This window comes from Eleginops maclovinus, chromosome 11 (assembly GCF_036324505.1).
Source record: "Eleginops maclovinus isolate JMC-PN-2008 ecotype Puerto Natales chromosome 11, JC_Emac_rtc_rv5, whole genome shotgun sequence".
In the NCBI taxonomy this organism is placed as follows: Eukaryota; Metazoa; Chordata; class Actinopteri; order Perciformes; family Eleginopidae; genus Eleginops; species Eleginops maclovinus.
This window is the reverse complement of record NC_086359.1, coordinates 12,645,586-12,672,541: the sequence shown is the minus strand read 5'-3', so window position 1 is coordinate 12,672,541 and position 26,956 is coordinate 12,645,586. Positions and strand designations below refer to the sequence as shown.

Below are 26,956 nucleotides of genomic sequence, written 5' to 3'. Positions count from 1 at the left end.
ACAATGCAATCATGATGAGAAAATCTGTCTACAGACAAATAAACACATGGTAAAGTATTTAAAACCGCCTCTACAGAAGGTGTCTCCAGGAACACATGTCATTGTGATGACACACATACTAAGACTCACAAGTTGAAAACAATACCAGTTTCCCTCTCACAACTAAGGAACAACCTGTTATCAGTAATTTAATATTAAAAGGTTTGATATCTCTGAAACATGTCACTTTCCCCATATATACTGTAGGTGTATTGTGTTAAATAAAGGTACTGACAAACACCACATGAGCTTCTCTGCATTGGGAGTTTATAAAGACTTCTGTTGCTGCACATGGCCTGTAGGATTCCTTGAATGTTTATGACTAAAGCTTGAAATATGTGTGTAGCTTCTTACTTCAGACTGTAAATAGCAACATTATTATGAAGGGTGCAGCAATAGTTGCTACTCCTCTGAGCTTGACGGGCGTAATAGGTGAACAAAAAAAACACCAGTGATACAGCCACTGTTTTAATACAGTAAAACAACACAATACTTTCTTCACCTGCAAGTCACCCAAATGTTTTCTAAGAATGAAGGTGTGAATTTTGAGTCAAAATAGCAGCATTGCCCGGTTTTCAGACTAGTCCTAAATGAAAATAAGACCATCCTTGAACCAACCAACACCTCCAAAATCCCACAGATAAGAACCAAATATTCCCTAACTGAATAAGATGTGATTCGGATATGGCTGGATCAGCCCTCCAGGCTGCTGTAAAGCCTCTGCTGTTCCTCACATTTAGGTCACATCCAGGCATTCAGTCCTTCAGGTGAGAAAAGCAAACAACCAAATGTCTGATTCCTGTCTAAATGCAATTTAAGTCTTTATCCTTAAAATTGTTCATTGAGTATTTAAACTAGAAAATGAAAAGGAAGCCACCGCATTTTAGCAGCTATCAGTGTAGATCCAAATCATGATTAGACGAACATGTTCATATTCATAAAACACCTTTTTTTTAAGGTGCATCTCTTGAGCTCCTAAACTACAATATTAACCAACAAAAGGACTACTTTCTCATCATTGAGAATAATTTTATTTGAGTCTTACATAATTTACAACATTCAAACATTCTAATCACTCTATTTTGTACAAACGTTCAGGTTACATAGCAGGTATTTGAATCCCCATGTTCCAGAGAATGTTTTAGGACTAAATCAACTAACCTTATAATACTTAAACTGAAATACTAAAATAATGGCCTAACCATTTTGGTATTGGGTTCATTGTTACAGAAATTGATGATAATGAAAAGGTCAGTTTCTTAAATTTGGATCACAAACTCAATGTGTTGTCAAGATGAGGTTGACAGATAACCAGCAGAGACTACAGGAAGTCACTGCACTAAGCAAAGATAGTCCAGAATCTAACCCTAAAACACAATGCATAGATAAGATGGCATTTTCTGTTTTTAAAAATAAATTGAACTTGTTATCCCAAAACTAGAAGGTGGTGATCTCTCTCCAATACAGAAAATATTTTAATCTCATGTGTCCCTCCATGTTCACTTACGGTTAAATGGAGTGTCCTGCAAATAAAAGGAGATACCTAAACACGTATATATGATTTTGTTATTATACCTCACTTGAATCATAAATTATTAAGTATAGAATCAATCTGCAGATGCTTAGCTTTTTATGGATGACTGATAGTGAATCAATAAAAGGGAAAATGTGGGATGCAACAAATTGGGTAAGGCTTGTTTTTAGTCTGTAGACCATTGTCAGAAATAGTTTTTGCAAAAGTGGCCCCTACCAGACCATGATGGTATATAATATATATTTTATTAAACTTTGGACCACTGCAACCATAAGAGGTCCTCGATATAGTCATAATACACATTTTGCTGCTTTTAAAAGCTTATGGGGGTCACCAAAATCTGAAATGTGGGAGTCCACTGCTTTTAAATCTTTGCATTAAAGCTGTGTGACAGCTAATAAAGTTACGAAAAGCATGAAATGAATTTTGTTGTTGATTAAATTAAAATTGTGATCTTTCATTGTAATGTCCTGAAATGAAAAATGGACACTTAAAGAAACATTTGACCTCTGTTGATAGTTTTTTCATACGGGACAGACATACACACACACAAACATGGCTGAATGTATCTCCGCAAGCAAACAACCATCTCTGTTTAGTATGTAGCAACCATCACACACCCTCAGACCACATAATCTCTAAACACACAAAAAAGCCTTTGCATTCAAAGCCACAGTCTCCTGTAGGTATTGACATTTACACACACACATCCCCCCTCCCCCCTGGCTGCCGCTCGAGGCCCCTCACTGTAAACAGGCTGATATTTGGTTCAATGGCGACGTCCTATTCTTTGCGACCGATGACACTGGTGACATGTAAAGCTCTCAGCCATTGTCCAGCTCTCTGGAGCTCTTTAGCAGAGTAATCACCAGTGAAATGGCAATGGGCCACCGGGATGAAAACACAAGTCAGCAGCTGGTCAGCAAATCACAGTTGAAAGGCGTTAAATGGTAGATTTGCCCCGTAAGCAAGACAAGCTCTAGGGGCCTTTGTGGACTCAGGTTTGTGAGTGCACAGAGTTGGAAGGAGATACTTTTTTCATAATAATTTATATCAGTTAGACTTGAAGCCTCTGATACTATGTCATCGTTGTAAGTAGTATTTTGCATCAACATAGTGGAGGAGCTGGTTCTCACATAGCAACATCGACCCCACACCATTTTATCGTTTTCATAAAGTAATTATCTATCAGTGTCAACATTTTAATAAAAAAATTGGTTTAAATTTAAATAACAAAACAGAATTTAGTTTCAATTATGTATTATTGATGCAGCATTCATACTTACTTACTTACCTATACAAACCAAAACCCAAATGCCCAAAAATATGCATCATGATATTATCGCTGCTAACAACATGGTGTGAACAGCATCACCAACATAAAAAGGCGAAAGAGATTGACCTTTCAAAAGGGGAAAGACTGAAGTAGTGGGGTGGCAGTGGCTCAATCTGTAAGGACCTCAGCTTTGAACCGAAGGGTCGCCGGTTCTCGTCCCGAGCGGAACAATAAATACGAAGTGTGGACTGGTGTCAGTTCACCTCCTGGGCCCTGCCGGGGTGCATTCTGGCACCTCTCCAGATGAATGTGCATGTGTGCAACCTACAAAAAACTGTATAGTGTGTGCATGTCTGCACCTACCTGTGTGTGGTTAATGTATGTATTCATAAAGGTTCATCTAAAAATATCATAAGTACCAAAAAATAAATAAAATGTACTACACATGACTTCTGTTACAGTAAAAGGGAACTCTCTTTCTGTGTTCAACCTCCTGTATCTGAAACTATGATGTAATCGATGGACTCACTAAAATACAGATTGTCACCATGCAACTCTCCACTCCACCTAGTGGCACAATAGGACACAGAGGTCCGTTCACACAGTCCATTCCACAGCAAGGAAACTACCTACTACTTTACCAGAGAAACTATTTGGTGAATGCAGCAGTGGATTATCAACAACAAAATCTGCTTTATACAGCAAGACTCTACTTGGTTAGTAATTTGAGCTTGTACCAAACATAAAAGGATATAAGTGCACAATTTGCACTAAAAATCATACATTTTAACCATGCCTAAAATAAAACATTATTAAATCAAAGGCCACTTATTTCACATCACTAATCCAGATGTGTTCTTATTGCGCTGATGTGTAAATTCATTAAATTATTATAATTTTATCCTTACAAAGATCCTTTTAAAGATGTTTGGGTGTTCCTGTAAGCTGCAACAAAGGCAGTTGAGTTTTCTGTTACACCAAGTTCCAGTGATATTAATTCACAAAACCACACCAGAGCCTGCTGTGCTCTGAATTAAAATAGTGTCTGCTATTCTGTTGCAACCCTCTTTTTGACACATTTCTTGTGGTTGTGACAGTGTTTCCCTAAGTTAACTTCTACTGTTGCAGCAGCATGCACAGTCTTGCCAAGTATGCTTTTCAAAAACCCTTTAGGCAACAGGCAACACACACCCCCACACACATACTCCCAAGCGGTTCAATATATTTGCAGGATCTTTACTCATACTTACTCAACCTAAAAAGAAAAACAATTTGATCAGAATTAGCTTGGGTAAATTTTTCTTTTCAAGTATTTCAAGAGATAAGAAAAAGAAAGTCCTTTGAATTACCACAAAACATTGGTTATTTTACCTCACCATGTTAGGCTTTAGTTTAGGATCCAAGTAATTCATTAGTTAAGGTAGTTCATGGCCTGTTAGGAGCAACTGGGGGAATTGGTCAATGGACATTTGTGAGAAAATTACAAACAATGCAGTATGGCATCAGTATTGTCCCACATTTTGAGCACATATTTTGAATGAAAACGAGCCATTAGGATGAAGCAAAATGTGACACTTTTATGAGAACTATAAAAAGGAGAACAATTCTTAACTGAAGTAAGGCCTATCAAAGGGGTCTGGACACAAATACAAAAAGATCTCTGATTAACTAACATAGCTCATTTTAAGTTTGAGCCAGTTAATTAATTATTTATTGTCAGTTTCTACAGTCTGAGTGGGCTGGTTAAAGTCAATCCCCAGAATGTACTTATAACCAAATTAATGCATATTGTATACACTTGTACACAAGCATACAACAATGCCGATTGCTTGTCTTGTATCATTTCTGGTTAAAAGATATGTAGATAAATACTAACTATCAAATCAAAAAGCACTGTGCCTCCATCTAGTGGCCACAACCACTTATGTACGTATGCCAGTCTGTTAGCCTAGTCATTCCAAACTCCATTTAAAACATGTCTGTTTTATTCTGACTTGTTTCTGAAGGGATATACAAATTATTACAATTACAATAATAAGGAGGGTATTAGACATAACATGACGCACTAAATTCGGCATTCGTACAATACACCAACATGATCTCACCGAGTAAATATTAAAGTTTGTGTAACAGATAAACGCTACTTCATGGAGTTTATAGAAAATGACAGCAGGCAGATATACTGAGTGTAAGATTGTGTATGGACGACCTTAAACAGTATTGGAAAATTACTAAAGCTTACGCTGACATCGGATTCCCAGGAAAAACGTATTAAATCGCAATGTTTTTAAACGGATCTTTTCGTCATATCTCTTAACCAACAGCCCCCCAACTCCCTAAGTCGTATTAGTTGAAAGAATAAATTGACTTGCATTGGTTTGTATACGTGTGTTAGACTATACACCGATATATATTATTGTACCAATTTGTTGATATTTACGAAGGTGCTTCCTGAAAGTCTGGTTTTATATAAGATGATTTCACATCCACGAGCTCTCAGCAGCCCACTTTTAATCAACAAAAAGTTTATACTCAATTGAAAAACACTTTCTAAGATTTTCGCTTTAATGGTGAAACATATTTTCCTGTCCTTTCAAAGTAAAACCTGAATACAGTTTCACAGTCATCTCACATACCCTCGTCATGTTTCGACATGATGGGTAAATTGGAAATTAGGGGCGGTGTCACTTTAAATCCTGGTCTCTTTGGTTTCCTCAGTCTTTTCGTTTCAGGGAGCCTTCAGCTGAGAGCCTCCTGGTTTCTGACTGAGCAGCTGAAATGGCAGTAGACGGTAAAATCGCAATAGTGACTGGAGCAGCTATGGGAATAGGAAAAGCAATAACGGAGATATTCCTGGAAAACGGTGCCAAGGTAAAGCTTTATCGTGTGAGATCATATCGAAGTTACCTGCATAGATGTTCAATATGTTGGCCTATGATTCAGTGGAGAAAAACAACTAAAATAATACATTTACTTATCTTTGACGGCTGGCTATCTGCATGTTTCTGTTGTATTTCGCTTAACCTACATTATTTTTTTACACAAATACGACAGCCTGCTACATTCTATTCTAATACCAGTCTTTTCTATTCTTAAAATGTACATTTTCTTCCAAAGTCTGCCAATATTGAAGTCATATTTCAACTTGCTTTCAAAGTAAACCAGTTTTGTAACTTAACATTTTACATAATATAGGACTGCAACATGCGTATCTTTATTGACATACAGGGATCAATTACACAACAGCCTCCAACATCATCGTAAAGTGGAATCAAGCGGTTCAACAAAGACTGAACATTTTAAGGAAAGATTTAGCCCTACTATGTTGTGACTACACTTTTTCAGCAAGGTGTTTATCTTATTTCTTCCAGGTTGTCCTTCTGGATGTGAATGAAACAGCTGGAAAGAGTTTAATCGAGGTCCTTGACAAACAATATGGGCAAGACAGAACTTTGTTCCTGAACTGTAATGTGGAATCAGAAGAGCAGATCAAAGGTAGCAGGCAAACACACACACACACACACACACACACACACACACACACACACACACACACACACACACACACACACACACACATACACACATACACACATACACACACACAAAGATAAACAAAGTAAGGAAATAGGGGAGGTACTTAAGAGACAACCACAGCTGGAATGTTATTTATTGAAATAAACAAACAACACATGCATGAAGCTAACACATCCCACTGGAAACCTTTTTTGGGATGAAAATATTGCTAAAATCTCACAAAGTTGATTATTTGTATTCATGCAAGTTTAAGATCAAATGTCTTATCCAACTATCCAAAAAAAACCAAATCATTTAGTTTACTATCTGAACAGAATCTACAGCAGTCGTTTTATGGACTTTTGTTTTTAATTTAAAGATCAAGGGATTACCAAAATTGTAACCATTAATCAATAAGCTGAAAAACCATTGCCATCCCTTAAGTGAATTATGCCACACTAAGAAATGTACAATTTGAGCCATATAAGAGGGAAAGTATCACATGGTTCTGAAATGAAAAGTGAACTTAAAACTGGTTTCTGATCTTCAGCTGCTTTGCAGAAAACAGCAGAAACCTTTGGTGGGATAGACATCGTGTGCAACAACGCTGGCCTGCTGAATGAGCAAATGTGGGAGAAAACTGTCGCTATAAACCTTGTAAGTGGTAGAGAGAAGCACTCCGCATCTGGCTGCTATTATGCTAAATGATAGCTGTTTACACCACATTCAACTATTCTATGTTTTAGATGGGTGTTATCAGGATGAGTTACCTGGCTCTGGAGCACATGAGCAAGGTGAATGGAGGTCAGGGCGGGGTCATCGTCAACGTTGCATCTTTGGCAGGTAAAGACCAAACAAGATAAGTTCTTTGTTACACGAAACGGTTACTGTTCATTATTAAACAATTATTTTAACTCAGAATCCTCAAAATTGGCAGAAAACAGTCAGATAGAAAAAAAAAAAAAACATTTGCACACGAGAATGACACTTTATTTACATTACATGCATACATGGTGCAAAACAAAAAAATTGGGTCCACAAAGAATTAAGCCTTCAGACCAAGGACTGCATATGGAAAAGATATATTCATTACAGCTAAAAGTTAATAAAGAGTTTATAATTTAAAAAAATAATTCACCCTCAAAATCACTGTATATAATTGACTTACCTGTTGTAAAATCTGGAAGAAAACTCTTGTCTGACTGAACACCCACATTCTGCAGGTCTGGGTCCTCTAATAAGCTGTCCGGTCTATACAGCCACCAAACATGGAGTGGTCGGCTTCACTCGAGCCATGGCGGTAAGCATGGTTTCCCAGAAGAAAGTCAATAGTGTGTACTTTATATCAACACAAGTACACACTATTGATGACAAAAATGCTTTCACACAAATATGTCAAAATGCAGCGCACTATGAGTCCTCAGATAATGCAAAGTGATCAAAAAGAGTGTGGAACGCTGGACTCCTCAAACCCTCAAAGGTCAACATCTTGGCTATGTAACAAACGTTTTGGGACACAGCTCTATACAAATAAAGGGTACAAGTGTGTTTTTTTAGATACAATAAACATGCAACAATACAAAACTGTTGATGACAAAAAACACAGTTAATTTTATTGGGTTAATTTAGCAGACTGCAATGTATCATGCAGAGATGGGAGTAAGTCACACATATGCAAGTCTCAAGCAAGTCTCAAGTCTTAACCTTCAAGTCTCAAGCAAGTCTCAAGTCATTTTTGTGAGAGTCGAGTCAAGTCAAGTCATAGCTTAGGTCAAGCAAGTCACAAGTCAAGTCATAGAAATATAATAAGCTGGAAGACAACCATCTTAAAACTTTAAGAGACTGCAGCCTAAGTTTTATGTAGCCCTCATTTGCACAAAAGGGCTAACAAATAGAGGAAGGGGATATAAGGCTAAAGAATAATTATAAATACTCACTAGGACCAGCAGGATCAGAATTACTAGGAACGACTACAGGGCCTGGTGTACCAAACAATAATTACCAGACAGAGTACTCAACACAGTAGTTTATCTTGGGAACAGCAGCAAACCACTTCCTTTTATTTACAACCATTTTTTCAATATGTTGCAAAAGACAGTCCTTTTTTTTAATGTGTTGCAAAAGACAGAAGACAAAGAAGTGCAAGAAGGAATGAACTTGAACAAATACAACTTCTATGTCCACTACTCCTTCAAAAAGGCCTCACTCTCTCACTCTGCTGTGGATGATTAAAGCTGTAGGTATTGCTTGGAGTTCTTGAAGTCATAAACTGCGATATCATTGTTATTGGTGTCAAATGTGTCCTTAGTAGTGATGTACTCTTCAAATCTAGACAGAGGGGAGAAGTGCAAAAAAACTACTTTTAGCTCATGTTTTCATTGCATAATATTCCATTAATAAATACCATACGGAAATGAAATGGAGACACTTCTATGTTATATACTACGATTTACTCTTGAAAGTGGCCCATTTCTCATTTATGTCATACATCTCTCATATATCATATACTTATACATACATTTACAGTAATAGGGTTTGTGCATGTTGTTTGGCTGTTATACTTTATATATGATTTAACAAAAAAAAAGCAGCTAGCGCTAACAAGCTAACAGCTACATTGATGTGGTAGACTTTGGACTAGCAACTAGCGCTAGCTAGGCCTGATCTGCCAAGTGAATCAATCTGGCAATTTCAGATAAACTGCCGTATTTCAGTCAGATTGTCTGTTATTTGATAGGCGGGATCAATGTGAAACTAAGTCAACATGATTAAAACTTAATGTGATGCAAACAGTAAGCTCTTGTCACGTTTGACTGATGGAGATGGGATGTTAGCTGCCAGCTAACGTTAGATTAAAAATAATGTGAAATTAGCTAGAGACATTACTTACTTTTCTTTGTGTAGTACTTTTCTTTGCGCTACACACCTTGCACACGGCGAATCGTTTCTTTTGTTGAGTTGAATAGTCTTTAAATCCAAATTTTATGATTTTGGGAACACTGGCTGCAGTAGCAGCAGAACTGGTAGCACCTTCCATCTTCCAAACCCCGACCGCTCTACTGTAGATGGCGGGCGCATCACCTAGTAGAGATTACTGGTTGCCAGGTTCGCCCACATGCAACAGGAAACATCCAATCGAAAATATTTTTTATTATTATTATTCACCAATTAACCAAGACAGCAATGACTTGTCGAGTCATTGCATGCAAGTCTAAGTCAAGTCTCAAGTCATGAGTAGCAAGTCCAAGTCAAGTCGAGTCTTTTCTCACTGTTGATCAAGCAAGTCACAAGTCCTCAATCTGGCGACTTAAGTCTGACTCGAGTCAAGTCACTAGACTCGAGTCCCCCATCTCTGGTATCATGAACGATAATGTTGTCATCTAGCTAGCTGGCTAATATCGGCAATACTCACTCCAAGCAGCTGGTGTGATATGACAACACTATCCAATCGAAACTCCCATTGTAGTGTGCAGGGAGGTATCCAAAATGAGGCAAAGCTTAAGTTAATATCTGTGTACAAGAAGACAATTAAAGTGTTTTTTAAGTGCATGTACAGTCATATTGCAGTGCCCACATATAGGTGGGAATCAATGCAAATTATACTAACTGCTTTGACATTGTACAGGCTTGTTTTTGCCTGAATGAGACAGCTTTTTCCTTTACTGTCTTAAACATTGTGCTTCTGGAAGTTGATTCTAAATAGTGTGTATGTGGGTTTTTTCCTAGGCTGCCTCTACCGCTTCAGGTTATGGCATACGGTTCAACGCGCTTTGCCCAAGTTTTGTCCAAACTGATCTCTTCGTCAATACTGCATCACGTCTTGGGCAATTCTCCCACCTGGCTGATGCAGCTAAACAGATTGAAGACAAGTTTGGGGTATTAAAGTGAGTCTTGCTCGTGTTGATTTGTTAATGAATGTACTAAGGCTCACAAAAATCAAAATTGTATGCAACATTGTATAACCTTAGATACCACATAGATAATAATTCCATCATTTTTAGACTCCTCTATGACTACACATGTTAGACATTATCGTGACCATGTGTGATACCGGTTACAGGCATATTAATTAAAATCAATGTACCTTTTTCATTTCAGTACGTCTGAGGTTGCAGAGTGCGTCCTGGAGCTGGTGAAAGACGAGACGAAGAATGGAGAGGCCTTGATGTTGATTCCTAAAGGGAAACAATACATAACTTTTCCATCATTCAGTTAGAGGCTCTCTAAAATTAAATCCACAACACCAGCATTGGCAGGTATTGTAGTATAACTAAATGCCTCAAGTGCCTTTGTTTACAACTACATCAGACAAATTTGATCTGAAATGTGCTAATATTGTCGAAAATGTACAGGGGAAGTCTAAGCTGTCCACTGTTGCCTCTTCTTCTTCTTTCATGAATTTTTCTAGTACTTTAGGTAATGCTGAAATAAAATATCGTATTTTTCTCTTGTGCCTAGTGTGTCCCTTTACTTTTGTAAAAGTAGCATTGCCGGTCTTCAAAAATACTACATTACAATAGTAATAGATAGATGAATACACACACAACCATATGTGTTCAAATAGATGTATAATAAATAATTTATGTTTAAAAACTATTTGCTTATATTTCCTGGGTCTGTTTACGGGGAGAACAAACACGCATTAACACGATAGCAAAAGGAATGAGTGGACAGATTACATGTGGCATTAATATGAGGCATTACCTCTTTTAAAACCACTTTTAAGTATGCTGCCTTAAATATTTATGCAAAATGTTGAAATCGAGTCAGACGGCAAAGCCCAAACAAGCAAAACTTTGCATCTTGAAGATATTTCAGTGAGCAAATTACTGTAAAACAAAGTTATGTAAGGTTTCATTCATTTATTAATAACATAAGGTTGTTATTTTTTTTATAGACTATCCATCCATCCATCGACTATACATTTAAAACAATTTAAAAAACCCATTTTATATTCTAGATGATCAGATGTGAAGAAGGATTTAACAGATCATTTTACTGGTACAACGGAAGCGATTATTTGCAATTACTATAACATGATGAAACATTTTTAAGCAGATTAGAGTAGTGTGAAACATTACAGGTCAGTCAGCGGGTTTGTTGGTCCGTCTGTTATCTTATTACCTTTTAGGTAAAAACAGGGAATGTCATGTATTTCTTTCCATTGCATCTAACTTGTAAGGCCTCTCCATTCTTAGTCTCATCTGTCACAAGCTCGAGGAGGCAATCAGCTACCTCAGTCACACTGAAAGAAAAAAGATACAGGGATTTAACAGAAGAAGCAAGCAAACAATATTGTAACATGTACTACACAAATGAGCTTTTTATGTCCTGTTTCCAAATGTGTTAGTTTAAACGACTTCAATTTCCTTGTACACTTTTGAATTATTTTAGAAAATAAGTCTTATTTAGAGGTAAAGGAATAAGATGTTAAAAAAAACTCAATCCAAGCACATTGTCAAAGATAAAATAAAATAAGGATTAGATTTCAGGGGTCTTACTATTTTTGCAGGCAAACAAACTCAATATAATCAATTAATAATAGTGATGACAAATACACTACGTTTCTTAAGGCTGCTTCACAATCAAAAAGAACCTGTTTGGCCAGTTGAAAGCTTTTATTGTGTAGCAGACAGAATATGCCCCTTTGTGTAATACAGCTCTGACCAGGTGTAATGAGTGTGAACAGTAAACATGGCAGACTTTGCCCCTATAACAAAGCTATATAGAGAAATAGTAACTGAATGTACAACATGAACACCATAGATATTGGACGTAAAATAGGTTTGATTAAATAAAAGAAAATCAGCTCACTTCAACATCTTTTTGTCTGCAATTATTGTATTGGTTTCTTCGGCTAGGTGGGAAAATTGTCCCAATTTGTTCGACAGACTGGACAGCATTTCAGTTTTGACCAAACCTGGGCAAATGGCGTTGAATCGTATACCGTAGCCTGCGGCAGTAGAAGCAGCCTATAAAAACACATCCAAATCATGAGGCCTTAAATGCTCAGAATGTATCATACCTGGAAATAAAGGCCATGATGTTCTTTTCTTTATCAATAAAATAGATCGTAAAAAACCCTTACGGCCATGGCTCGAGTGAAGCCGACCACTCCATGTTTGGTGGCTGTATAGACTGGACAGCATTTTAGAGGACCCAGACCTGCAGGATGTGGGTGATATCAGTCAGACAAAAAGATGGGCAGCTTTTATCGGTAGGAGACTTGAAAGATGTGGGTTATCGTTAACATACTTTTGTTTTCATGCAGTAATTTATTGGTTAATGCACTAATGTCATATCCGAGATGGGACAGAGATGAATGCTTTCACCAGTTACAGTGTTTCAAGGTTAGAATTAAAAATGTTCGTGTTTTCTTGTCAAGGTTTTAACAAGATGTTGAACCCAAACACAGTAAAAGAGGAGGCAAGAATAAGCAAAAAGCAAGATTTGAATGAAATAAAGCTGATACAAAAATGGGAACTAGACCAAGCAAAGTAAAACATAAACAAAGGAAAACTGAATAATACAGATCGGGGGGCACGAGGAACAAGGTCAGAAACACAAGCAGGACCTCGGGGAAACAAGACAGGAACTGACAAAGAACAGTGGGGAAGATAGGTATATATAATTACAGGACTAATCACAGAGACAAGTAACAGTGGGAGAGCGCAGGTGAAACATAGGGCCAGCAGCTGAACACAATCATACAGTCACACAGGTGGGAAAGCACAAAGACAGGAAGTTAAACACGACAAGACACAAGGACAAAATACATTTCAAAATAAAACAGGAAACAACAAAACACCCGGATCATTGCATTTCTGTGCCTTTGATTGAATATATTCTACACTCTCCCCATTATTATGCATTGTGGGCCATACCTGCCATGGATGCAGTGTTGACGATGACCCCTCCCTGACCTCCAGTCATCTTGTTCATGTGCTCCAGAGCCATGTAGGTCGTCCTGACAACAGCGGCCTGCATCATAGAATGTTTATTGCAATGCACTTGGGGTAATTTTAAATTGAAGAGTGCTGCCAGGTGAGGACTTTTTAACCTTTGAAAAGTTGTATTGTAGTAGTAAATACTCACAAGGTTTATGGAGATAGTTTTCTCCCACTCTTCTTCATTCAAGATGCCAGCGTTGTTGCACAGGATGTCTATTCTGCCAAACGTCCCCAGAGTTTTCTGAAAGGCAGCTTGAAGCAGACAATGAAACAGTTACTTACAGCAAAGTTTAACTCTAGCAGCCATGTTTTCCAGTGGCAAAATGTCTAACTCCAACAAAAAGTTAGTGTGTGTGTAACCTTTGATTTGCTCTTCTGATTCAACATTACAGTGTAGGAAGAGAGTAGTCTGTTCTCCGAACAGTTTGTCCAGGACTTCCTTCAAACTCTCCCCATTAGTTTTATTTGCATCCAAGAGGGCAACCTGAACAAGTGAAAAAACAGCAGATATACAATCATGTCTGCCATAATGGTTGCCATTTTGGACTGTTTCCATAATAAATGCAGCACAGAACCACCTACAATCATTGTCTTTTATGACATAATTGTTTTATTTAATCTAACCCAATTGGAAGTACCACCATGGCCCACTTCAAAGCACTCTGAAGTACACCAGTGAACCACTAACCTTAAATGGTATACAAATGCTCTAGTTATAACTTAGCCATTGATGGCAAAAAAACACTGTATTTAATGATATGGTTCAAGGTTCAAGGGTTTTTTATTGTCAGATGCTCAGTAGCTACAGTGTAGTTATGGCAATCTTAGGTCCCAAGAGTGGTGAAATTCCACACTTAATCACCTTCTAGTGAGAAATGAACAAAGCTTCAAGCTTCAAACCAAAGTTGTGTTATTTAATAAAGAGTTTAAAGCATTTAACAGTATCAATCTATTTCAGCTGGAAGGCCAGAGTCCTGCACAACTAATGCAGTGCAAGGATCTGATTCCCATACAACAGAAAAGCAATCACTTTAACACAAACTCAGTTGCACACACAAATGTCAGGTTGTGACACGTAAATAAGTTTAACTTTACCTTAGCACCGTTTTGCAGGAGCAACTCTGTTATTGCTCTTCCTATCCCCTGGGCTGCTCCGGTCACTACGGCGATTTTACCATTTAAAGCCATTTCAGGTGTTTAATCAGAAGGGAGGAAGTGGTCAGCCGTATGGGACCTACTGGAAAGGGATAGATCAAATGATGAAAGAACGGTGAATTGAGATGGTATTGTGCTTTTATAAAGGGAGGAGACGGTACCCTCCTAGAAAGTGATGAACCAAATGAAACCATAAAGATAAATATTAACAAGCCTTGACTTAACAATCAACCAGGTTAAAGGTCTCCTATTATGTTATTGTAGGAACCAAATTACACTGTGGGTATAAAGGTAGTAACAACACACACGGAGAACACACACACACACACACACACACACACACACACACACACACACACACACACACACACACACACACACACACACACACACACACACACACACACACACACACACACACACACACACACACACACAGAGAGGATTACAAACATTTGCTTACGGTATTGTGTGAACCATAATATTATGTATATGGTGAATGAGAAAATGAAGCAAGTTAAATGGACAACAGTGAAAAGGAAATAAATGGACTGCATTTGACTGGAAACTTTGTATTGGACTTTTATTCACCTGGCAAACTTTGTGTACGTAATTTACCCCAAGATAGCGGATCCTCAGAGGTTTAAAGTGTTGGCTTAGCCTCTACAATTAGTCAAAAACTGGGCATGGAAAAATCAAGTGGGTTCATTTTACAAGAGGAGCCAAAGACATTGCAAACACATTAATTTGCTAAGTTAGCCATTTTTATCCACCTTTGGAACAACCTGAACTATTTATAAATATGTTATTCTTTAATGCCGGGTCACTTATTGCAGGATCAGCGAGCTGCATGGGATGGATACGGACGGCTGTCCGGAGGGGGAGAGAGGAAAAGAGAGCGCTCAGTTTATTTTTCCCATGTTATTTTCCAAAGTTACTGTAATCTTTTTTGTTAAGTCCTACTTAGTACATAAGGAAATGATGAAAACCTACAAATTAAATGTTTGAAAAATTATTTCTCTGCGAGGTTTGACCCCTCGGCGGTTGTAGGAGTAATGGAATGTTGGTGGGTCTAGTGTTAAACCTATTTTCTTAAAAGACGTTATTAATCATTAAGAAATTAATTGCACACTTTGACACATTGTATTTTGGATTTCTACTTGGATTTCTAAAAATACTCTCCAGGCCTATAAGATTTATATGATTTCTGACATGCAATGTTATTCATATTAATATAAGGGCAAACATCTCCTGGACACTTTGAATGGATGTTTTGCCAGCAGGTGTCACTGTGGCTCAAAACAAGATAATTGATCAACATCACTTCAATCGGCACTATGGCGACGGATTAACCTGATCTTTGTTTTAAACCCAATCTTTAAATGTGAACACTTAAACAGAACATGCCCCATTCTCTTGTTTCATTTGTTCTCTTCCATATCATGACTCGTTGTTACTTGAGTCAATGCTGGCTATTCTGCGATGACACATTTAATACAATAAATACAACTATATTATATATTATATAACAAAACACGTTTTTGTGCATATCTTTAGTAGTAGCAAGTCACCTTTACTACAATGAACCAACATGATGTAATCTATCACACATCTGGCCAGAGAGAGGGAGATTTATTATCCCAAGTAATCACAAATATGTTGTCCTTTTGTGAGGAACCTCAGACTGAAAATGAACAGATGAGAATTTCATGCTTGTGTTGAATCTTCATAACTGTAATGCAAAGAGAAGAGTTTTTATAAATATACTGTTATTTGTGGGGATTGTGCAATCATAATAAGTATTTCATCAGATGTGCCTCAGCCTGCCACATATGTTGCTACACTACAGCAAAGGCTCTCCTACAATCCTGCTAGCTTTAATTAGGTGTTTTCGACTTAATTGGGTGTTAATTAAGTACCATTTCTCCCACTAGACACATAATAGGCTACAGAAATAGCAGAGCCAGGTAGAGCACAGTAACAGAAAACAGAAACTACTGTAACAGGAGATAACTGAAAAGCCATGAGCAGATGTTTTTTTTCTTTCTCCAGATGGTCTCCACACAAGTGCAAGTCAGAGAACAGATTGTAAACGTGACAAAGTGCATGCATTACATTACCGTAAACATCCTAAAAGATTGAATGAAAAGGCACAAATGCTTTTGAATGTCTATCATCTGTTACCATACTTTGATTGTTGCACGAAGCTTTCTTCAGATAAATAAACGAGACACTAGGAAGTAAGACTCAGGTCTACAACCAAAGTATTTTTATTTTTTTTTTTTCAATCACTTTCACTCACCATACTTTTGCTTAAACAACATTTTAAAAAGTCCTCTATATTTAGGAGGGACATTATTATTTGACTTTTATTATCTTGCAGCTTACTAGCTGTTTTGCAGGATCAGATTTTACACACAAAACAGATCAAATATAATGCATTTTTATAGAACCATACTCCTACTCTTCTCAGTTTTATTTCAGAAGTAAATATTGTACTATTTACAGTTTTTATTTGACAGCTTTAGTTGCTTTGAATGCATGCATTCATTCATATAAATAATACATTAATAATCCACCGATAATCTATTAAGTACGATTTGTACTACTTCTATTAAATGATCCATACAGTTTACAGGCAGTAGGTAAAGAAAGACATTAACGTCAAATAGTCAAATCATTTAATATGTTTATTTGTATTGGGCCACTTGATCAAATACATTTGAATTCCAAAACTTGTATACCTTTACTGGGGTAACATGTTTTACTTTTACCTGTAACAGAATACATTGTGGTGTTACTAATTCTAGTTAGGTATGTGATCTTTGTCAGTGGTGTAAAGTAACTAAGTGCATTTACTCAAGTGCTGTACTTAAGTACCATTTTTAAGTGCTTGAGTACTTTATTCTATAATACTTTGTACTTTTACCCTACAATTCATAGGTAAAAAGTGGACTTTCACTCTAGTACATTTATTTAACATAGTGAGTTACTTTGCAGATGTGGATTAATAATTTATCAAAACATATAATATATTATTCTAAAATGGGCCAATCTGCAGAATGATTACTTTTACAGTTAGTTACAGCGGTTATCCAGCTCCATAGTAGACGATGACTCCCACCCTCTGCACTCAGCGTTGAAGCTTCTTCCTTCGGGCCAGAGGTTAGTTGTCCCAAAGAGCAGAACTAAGCGGTATAAAAACAGCTTCATCCCAGCAGCTATTGCACAAATTAATAAATCATAGGATCATAGGAGCTTCACACAGATGGCTATTTATCTATTTATTTATGAATTTTGAATGTCCATACATGTCCATGTTTTTAAATGTTTTGAGATTTGACGGAGCAGGATGTACTTGTACTTTTATATGTACTTCTATTAGTCCTTTTATTAGAGATGTGTCTGTTGTCTGTGTTTGTTTTTTTAAAGTGTCAGGATGGATCCCTTGTCTTTTTATTTGCAAACCAAATCTACCTACGGATATAAATAAAACAACCTAAACCTGAACCTGAACCTGCACCTTTACTTTTGGTACTTTAAGTAGCCTACATTTAGCTGACACTACATTTGTACTTTTACTTAAGTAACATTTTCCATGCAGGTCTTTTACTTGTAACATAGTATTCCTACACTCTGGTACTTCTACTTTTGCTTTATACTTACAAGATCTGAGTACTTCTTCCACCTCTGTTACATCTGCGTATCAGGTGCACTCGAGTACAGTGCAATCAATCTATATGAAGAATGTCCCTGCGCGTCTTTTCCCAGCATTACGGTCAGCCCCCACCGAAAGGTTCTGTACGTGGCAGCGTCGGTCTGAACCCCCTCTCTGTCCTATTCATAACCCCTGAGTACCAAGTAAAATTGCGTCCACATACTCAAGTGTGAGCTTACATTTAAAGACCTAAGAGAATACAGGTAAGATCACATCTAATATTGTGTCTAAGCTCTTCTTTACGTCACTGGAGGGAGGCTGATTCGCTTAGCTAGCGTGCATTACCGAACATGCTGGGATAGTTGTCAATAACTGGGTCCAACGGGCTTTTTTTTGGAGGGGAAGCCTAACACCAGAAACTTAAAAACCGTGTGATACCGAGAAGGTTAAGGACTCGTTATTTCTGGAGGTGTGTTATTTCCGACATTTTGGTTTCATTGTAAGCCTCCGGGAGGTGCATGTTACAATGTTGCTGAAGTGGAGAAAGTTTAGAAACATGGCTAGAACTTCGTGGCAGAGCATCTCAGTGACAGTTTGGTTACATGTCATTGTTTAATACTCACATTCTTCAAAGGGGACGGTGACACGACTTTTTGAATGTTGGCGCAGTAGGATACATCTTTTGTACATTTAATTTAGGCTATCATAAGGACACACATGAGACCTGAAAGAGCTGAGAGTGTCGGGGATTTCTAGAAACAACGGTCTGACGTCACTGGGACGGCTACTATCCAGCTGTACATAGTCGGGGTCTGCAAGGCAAGGCGCAGGGCGAAGTCCTTTTTCTGTGACAATGTTAGTGCTGTTTACCATTGTTACCTAACCACACTTTACAACAAAAGTCAGGTTTGATATCATATATGTCAGTTTTTCTTAAAAAGTCGGTTCACACTCATCATATCAATATGTTTTTATTGGAACTACTTTCTACAAAACAAATCCCAATAGAAAAAGTGTCAACCGTGATCTGTGGTGATGGTTCAAAGTAAGAGGACACTGGCTTTTGAAAAAACATGTTGCTGACGATTTTATATTTAGTATCCTAGACATAGTCTCTGTCCGCCCTTGTCAAATGCCACAATATATCACTGTACACACATCCCCAGAATGAAAGGTTGCATGCACGCTAGGCGAATTTTGCCCTGCAGTGATTTATGTGTAGTATAATGGCACTAATGGGAAATGGCAGCTATTGGGTTGTGTATAGATGGAGGGCACCAAATGGAACGATGTCATAAATCTGTCAGTAGTAATTGAGCTATCAGTCAGGTGACATGCACTCTAAAGGGACTGATGTCTTGCTAGATACAACTGAAACAAGAGTACGTTATTAGGTTATGTGTGTCTCAGTCTGATGATTCCCCCTTCTCTTTATACATATTCTTTGCCCAAAGTGCCTGAATCTGGTTTTTATTTAAAATATTGAAGCCATGCTTATCTAAATGTCTGTGTGATTGACATTATCCTTTTTAAAAAAAATCAAAACATTTTTTTTATGAGGCTTCAGTGTTTGCATACCAGAACAAGCTTTGCAAGGGAATGGTGTATTTTATTACCCTGTATGTGTGTGTGTGTGTGTGTGTGTGTGTGTGTGTGTGTGTGTGTGTGTGTGTGTGTGTGTGTGTGTGTGTGTGTGTGTGTGTGTGTGGTTGCTTATGTAAACTAAAGCATGCTTCTTCAAGCCTGTCTGTCTCTTTGTGTTAATATATTGCTCACGCCCTGTAATCAGTAACTCTGTGCTATGATTGAGCTCATACCAGGTTGAAATGAACATCTTTGCACCTCAGCAATCTGGTAATAGATTACTCGCAGGCTTCTATGGCCTAGCTGCCACGTTGGGATGTTTAGTACAACGTTCTGGGACACATTTAGAAGATAAATACATCTTGCCTTTGTTAAGCTACAATGTAGCTGCAGATAGTCTATGTGTATATAATAATGTATGCAAATACTGTACATATATATATATATTTATTTTTTATTTAATACCTCGGGACTGTGAGAAACAGCATTTCGATCTTTCTGTCTGTTACACACACATTGACAATAAAGTTGACTTTGAGATGTTGAAGCTTTCATAGCATCTGAAACAAATTTTCCTTAATGTCAACCACATATGTTCAGCAGAAATCTTGGATCTCAACCTAGAAATCTGTTTAGCCTTTAACTATATTTAGAGATTTTTTTTACCCTGTCATCCTGATATTTTATAGGGCTACACACTCATTTCGTATAGCTTTTGTCCAGAGCAAAACTAAATGTTGTGTAGTTCACATGTCAGCCAAGATATGTTGGAAATGCTCACTTCTGATATGTCAAAGCAGGGACAGCAATCTTTCTTTTCTTAGGCTGGCTGTATGAAGTTGCAGAATTGCTACAAAACTAAAAAACGGTGTCTGTAATACCTCTTTAATGTGATGTTGAATGGAAGTGAAAGTCAAAGCATCATATGTTCTCTTAGTTTGGTTTTGCCTTATCAGTGGACTGTGAGACCAACCACTCAGGACATCTGCTGCCTTATCAAATAATTAATAAAAAATGCAATATCCTGTCCAAAGCCAAATATCTTGAATGTACTGTGTGATAATCTGTAAAAGGTTTATATTGATGTAAGACGAGTTAAGTGTGATTGAACACACACTGTTCTGTGTAACTGAAATGCAAAGAGCAGCAGCAATGACACGTTTCAAGTAAAACATTTTGATTCATTTTCTTTGCCAGTGAAGCAAGTTAAATCTCTCTGAATTGTCTGAGCATGTTCGCAGCCTGTGGATATTATCTTTGCACGTATGTGGAGTATTATAACATATGCAATCTGCACACAAGTGTTGGCTGGAATTTGTGTGCCCATGTTTTGTTTAAGCCTGTGCCTGGTGGGTGCATAACAGCCCTTCCTGCTGATTAACATTGTTAAAAAAAATGCCCGTTTAGCGTCAACCGTTTATGCTTATCTTAGTACAAAACTTGTGTAGAAGAGTTTGTGACCATCTCATTTAAACTATGAGGATTCAAGTTTAACGGCATTCAAGTACTTTCTTATTCCTGACTATAGTTTTATTAAAATACTGGACTTGGTCTTTGCTGAAATGTAATGTAAACATGTGAACTGCTATGATGCGTTTACAAGCAATTTGGAATCCTTGGTTTGAAAGTGTGTCTTTGTCAGCTCTGTTAAATGAAACTATGTTAAGTAGTTCAATATTCAATATACTACATGTTGAACATATTCTAAAGATGTGCTTCTAAAAAGCCAAGTTGAGTGTGTAGGAAATGTTTCCTACAATAATTCAAAGTTAAAAAATGTCTGGAATAGTTGTTAGCAACATAAGGGATCCATTTGTTTCAGTTGTCTTGCTGATGCTCTCTTACTCATCAGTGTTTGCTTGTTGGCACTGCTATTATTTGATTTTGATATGAAATGATACTCTTCACCTCTCAAGGAATAAAAGGATCAGAAAAGTGTTATGTTTCAGTTGTTTTCAGACCTCCTGACATATGTTTTTTTTTGTATCTGCTTACCACAAAACTGACAAATCGTTTTTACAATTTCCCTTACTGGCACTTGTGTAACCCAGACAGCTGTTGGTTGTACCAGCCAGGATTTTCTCTCTGAGAGTGAGAAACGAAGCAGGAAAGAAGATGACCACTACAGATGCTGCAAAGATTACTGTAAAAGTAAACACTTGCTCCTCAGAAACTCTTTCTCCATTGCAGACCTTGAAGCCTCCCTGCTTTTCAGAGAATAACAGTTGTTTCTTATCTCTCATCTGGAGCCACACCCCCATTCTGGAGCAACTCGAACCCTGTATTTGGCTTGAAAGCGTCTCCTGTGGGTGGTGTTCATCATTACGCACTAAGTATGGAGTATGGATATGTCTTTTCCTCCAGTAAGGTTGTGTTAAAGATTATTCAACTGACCTCCATGGTTTTATTTTGAAGAAATAGTTGAAGGATTATTGTTGCCTTTGAGCTTTATTCACCACAACACAGCTCTGCAGCACATAAAGGACGTGTTGTACTGTCCATGTTAAAAATACAGCTGACTGGGCCTGTCCTCCTGTGACCCGTCATATAATATCCCAGCTGTCCTCATTGCTGTTCCTTACATTTGCCAGGCCGGGGTCAGGAGGCTGGAACGTGGGGTTGTCAATGTAATTGGCTTCTTTCCAGGAATGTGACATGGGTGTTACAATCTTCAACAACAGGCTGTCTGTGTTTGGGCTGAACCATCACACAGGCTGTAAATTACAAGGAGAGAGATTTGGTCCTGTTATTTGTAATGTAGGACTATGGTTATCGTTTTCTGGGCTGGTACTCATTTAGCAAACCAAAAGCACTCATTGGCAAGTCTCTGAAGGCTTAAGTGTTACCAGTAAGAAACCATTTCCCTTAGACTTCAGAGCCCTTCATGAAGCTTTATAGTTTGACTTTTTTCACAGTTCACTTAATGCAAAGAAAATTACACCTGTGATGTTCTTTGTGTTTTTTTTCTCCTAGTTCTGATCTACAGTCAACACAATAACATGTATGTTTGGGGAATCTTGGCAAATTGATGTAGCAAAAGCTAGTTTTAATACATGGAAAAGCATCCCTTGCATACAGTGAAAGGTGATTTTTAGATGATGCTATTTCTTTGAAGTTGGTCTTTTTTCATGTTGGAGGATTGTCTGTTTGTCCACATGCACCCAAGACAACTGATCCAAAATGATCATGCATTCATAACCAAATGCTGTGCTTAGTCTTTTATAACAATCATGTTAGGTAATGGAAAGTTATTGAATATGCATAGCAAGAGAGGCTAGTTGTAGTTATTTTTTCTTATGTTAAATGAAGTACAACTTGCAAAGAGTCAAAGTAAGCATTCAAAACCATCAAGGAGTTGTGATTATATTGAATGAAGCATTGTTTTTATTTCTGTTGAGTATGTAGGAGTGGCTGCCGTTCCCCACCTGCTCTCAACAAGTTAGGACAGCCCTGCAGCTCTCCTACATCATGTCAGGAGATAAAATGACTTCTCTTTGTTTAGAAAACTTATAAAATAGGCCAAAAGATAAGACCAAATGTGTGACGCTCTAATATCTTTGGTCCAGTCCAACTCCCAATGTGGTACACTCCAGCAAATGACTATACTTGTTAATGCTAAAACTGATTTAAAAGCATCAGTCCTTTCTTTTCAACATTATTTTTAACATTGATGAAGTTTTCTGCCTTTCCTTATTTCTTCTTAAAAGTTATCCCATTTTTGTTTAGCAAAGGACCCTCCTAGCAGTTAGCATTTTGAGGCACATCTGTAAAATATTTTTGGAAGCATGGTTAGTGGCTTCTTATTTGTTTTAAAGCCAGTGTACAGCCCCGCACCAAAAACTCCCACTGTTGGTTCAAACCGTAAGGCACATCTTGTTGTTTGCCTCATTATCATATTCATTTGTCACATTAAGCCCAATTTTACTGTGTTTGTTATACAAAGGACTTTGTTGGGTTTTTTTCTCTACAAAGAAACACTTATTATGTCATTGGCATTTCTTCCTTGAAGTGCATTTTGTCCTGAAACTGTTGTAGATGTTATTGGCTTATTCCTATAGACATTATGCTAATCTCTTAGCGTCTTTTGGCTTAAGGCTTAAAATATGTTTCTGCCTAATGCAATAACTTTGGCTTTTTGCTGCAACAATTAAAAGTCACCTCGTGTTTTGTCAGCAGGTGTCATGAAGGGGAAATTATTTTTTTTCACCTGAAGCAGAATCCTCTCAAAGTTATTACCACACTTACAATTAAGGTGCCACTTTTCTGCTTCAGAACACCCATCTCGCTAAGCCTTTGATAAGATAGCGGTGCAGACAGAAGCATGTGTGTGTTTGTAAGCCTACATTGGGAAGTATGGTTGTATGTGTAAGTGCACGTTTTCCGAAGGCAGCAGTAAACAGTCATCACTGACAACTTATGTGGTGATGCAGGATTAGGCTAAATCCAAGAGAAGAAAGTGGAGCAGTGTCACTTTTCCCTCTTAGATCACGAACAAAGCTTGTTTGAGTGCTAGACTGTGAACAAAGACTTGCTGCAAGGTGATACATCATTGTTCAGTCCAGCTTTCTCAACTCCAGCTTTGTAGTTGGCTCTACTGTAGCTGAAACAATAGACTTTACACAGCTGTTTGAGCAAGTACTCTCTGCTTAATATCAACTATATAGCTTCAAGTTTATTGTACATTTGGGTATTTTGCACACATTTTGACACAGTTAGTGCTTGCTGGTTAACATAGTGAAGGATTTACTATCTGAAGAGCTAGCTTTGTTTGGAGGAGGGTCAAAGACCAAAAACAGAGCTGAAAGAAGAGACAATATTGGAATCACTTCCATCCATAAGCATGGCACTAAATTAATGATAATGTTGCCTCCTCATTACCGGATGTGGCGAAATTTAGAAGCGAGTTACTTGCAAGCTCTGGTTTATATCACTGTTATCCTATTTATACTTAAAATGGCACAACTGCTGTATCTATTATGTATATTATGTCTTTTCGACCCCTCAGAGCGCTTTACATACTACATGTCATTCACCCCATTCATACAGAGCAGTACACGTTTAGGTAACTACCTTTCACACACATACATACACCGTTGGCCATGCCATCAGGAGCAAATCGGGGTTAAGTATCTTGCCCAAGGATACATCGACATGTTGAGTGTTCGGGCTGGGATCGAACCCACAACCTTCTAGTTGAAAGACGACCGCGCTACCTCGCAGTCTCCCCATATTTTTTCTAAATATGTCTATATTATTCTGTCTATATTTACACTACCCAAAAGTGCACTCTATTTCTATTCAACTGTTCATAGTGTTTATAACCATATACTGTCCATACTGCATGTACTTTAACTTTTATATGTCTGTGATATGTATATTCTTGTATGATTATACTATAAAAAACCATACTGCTTTTTTTTGCCCTTCTGGTTAGATGTAACCTGCATTTCATTGTCTCAGTACTCTGTGCAATAACAATAAAGTTGAATCTAATCTAATCTAATCTAATCTAATCTAATCAAGGGACACTGAGTTTTATAAAGTTATGGCCTTACTTATGAAAATCCGACCTTGGTTGAACTCAGAGAGTGGAAACAAGAAAAGGGAAATTAACTTCTGATCTTACATGAACCAGATGTTTGTGCATTGGCCTTATTCAGTTTTTGTTCCTATATGGCTCTGTCCGCATGTGAAAGCTAAACATATGCTTGCCTTATTATATGTGGAAACAGTGTTTTTGGACAGATATATTTTTATTTTCCCACATCATCCTTTCTTAAACTGTTTTAAATGAGAACTGTGCAAGGAGGTTATTATGACAGTATGCCTCCCAGAAGAACTAGTGACTCACTTTCAGGAAACATAATGGAAACTCTGAATAATGTGGGACAATCATCAGATGTAGCTCGGAAACACACCATCCCTGCTATGAACTGTTGACTCAGGGAAATGTTAACCGCAAGAATTAGAAGATGATGTTGTATCATTTGTATTAAAATAGAGTTTGTCAGTTTTAGTGGGCAAAATGAAAGCAAAGCTCATTGTCAATTATACATAAACAGAATATTGAATAGAGAAAAGTTTGGACTTTTCCACAGCTTCTGTTGAATGTGGTGATTGAGAATAATAGGACAATATTCAAATCCTTTCAATAGAACTTTAGGGAGTAAGAACTGCTCATGATTTATACGTGTAACAGGAAAATGAGCTTTGATTGTATAAATCTGTTGTGACAGGATGTGATTATGTTTGTCTCTGCAGGTCATTGAAAGAGACAGAATGGGGAAGTTCATCTCTCTCGTCCTCTGGGCCCTGCTCTGCTCCTGCTGCTGCTGGACAACACAGGCAGAGATCTTCACTTCCATAAGTACGTTTGGTTTGCTATGTTAAAATGTACAATCATCTCCAACCATATTATTTTGGTCCGTTAGGGTACTCCACAAAATCACATTAAATACAATATTGCTTTTCATTTCAAAGGTGGCATTGTGGGACATGTTTAGCTATGAATAAGTACATTGAATTTAGAAGGCCGATAATAACCTGCATGTATCCATGAAAGCAACACTCAACTAAAAGTTATACTTTTTCTGTAATTGTGTCACCTTTTTTCGTCCCATTTAATCCAAATGGACCTAATTTCATTTTAGATATTTGAAAAAACCTCCACAGGCTTTCTAATAGTCATAATCAGAAAATGTAGAAGAGAAAAACATTTTGAGCTCAGGAATGTATGTCTTCTCTTTCCCATAAAAAAACGTTTGAGATGGAGGATGTGGTGAAGAGGCCTGTTAAGTCTGCGTTTATTATGAATACAACTAAAAAAACTTTTAAGAGAAATACTTGTGGTCCCCTTACTCCTAAAATAGAATTTGTAAAAAAAAAAAGGTATAATTAAGATTTCTTTCTCCACCTTTGACGATAAAAAATACAAACAAATTCCGTAAAATGTTTTTCTTTGTCCTGTTACATTTCTGTATCGTATGTGAGCAGATAAAAAAAACTTATTTCGACACCCAGTATGCTGTGTATACATTGCTCATTGTATTAGTCATTGAAATTGACTTGATTCAGATAAAAGTAAGAGTGTTTCATTATTCCTACTCCCTGGCAACCCCAATATATATTTATGATGGCTCAGTGTTTTTATGGAAGTGTTTTAGATGCTACTTTCACTTATCCACTCAAAGGCTCATGGAGGAATGTCTGGCTGTAGTTTGCTGAGTAATTCTATACAATTAAAA

The 26,956-nt window shown here is 37.4% G+C and overlaps 3 protein-coding genes across 9 annotated transcripts in view; 2 read left to right on the top strand and 1 right to left on the bottom strand.

Annotated features, from left to right (window-relative positions):
• The first annotated feature begins 5,533 nt into the window (after positions 1-5,533).
• LOC134871575 (15-hydroxyprostaglandin dehydrogenase [NAD(+)]-like) lies at positions 5,534-10,810 on the top strand. The gene is made up of 7 exons (XM_063894324.1): positions 5,534-5,720; positions 6,221-6,344; positions 6,916-7,022; positions 7,112-7,208; positions 7,589-7,665; positions 10,092-10,249; positions 10,464-10,810. Exons 1-7 carry the CDS (start codon positions 5,628-5,630, stop codon positions 10,579-10,581), a joined length of 774 nt encoding a protein of 257 aa, XP_063750394.1. The 5' UTR covers positions 5,534-5,627; the 3' UTR covers positions 10,582-10,810.
• A 106-nt stretch (positions 10,811-10,916) lies between these two features.
• LOC134871576 (15-hydroxyprostaglandin dehydrogenase [NAD(+)]-like) lies at positions 10,917-18,772 on the bottom strand. 5 transcript variants are annotated; one of them, XM_063894326.1, is made up of 8 exons: positions 18,752-18,772; positions 14,411-14,552; positions 13,676-13,799; positions 13,461-13,567; positions 13,250-13,346; positions 12,454-12,530; positions 12,180-12,337; positions 10,917-11,610 (listed from the first exon to the last, which is right to left on the bottom strand). In XM_063894326.1, exons 2-8 carry the CDS (start codon positions 14,501-14,503, stop codon positions 11,493-11,495), a joined length of 774 nt encoding a protein of 257 aa, XP_063750396.1. In that variant the 5' UTR covers positions 14,504-14,552; positions 18,752-18,772; the 3' UTR covers positions 10,917-11,492. The 5 variants fall into 5 exon arrangements, with proteins under 5 accessions (XP_063750396.1, XP_063750395.1, XP_063750397.1 ...); XM_063894325.1 differs by lacking the exon at positions 18,752-18,772 and having other exon boundaries at positions 14,411-14,594; XM_063894327.1 differs by lacking the exon at positions 18,752-18,772 and having other exon boundaries at positions 12,286-12,337; positions 14,411-14,594.
• Positions 18,252-26,956, top strand: part of LOC134871574 (prolyl 4-hydroxylase subunit alpha-2-like) — a 26,857-nt gene continuing 18,152 nt past the window's right edge. For all 3 annotated transcript variants that reach the window (XR_010166710.1, XM_063894322.1, XM_063894323.1), the window contains exons 1-2: positions 18,252-18,391; positions 25,974-26,079. Coding sequence is in view for 2 of the 3 variants with exons in the window: in XM_063894322.1 (XP_063750392.1) it covers positions 25,992-26,079 (88 nt within the window). In the remaining variant the exon portion in view is untranslated. The remainder of the gene's footprint in view (positions 18,392-25,973; positions 26,080-26,956) is intronic.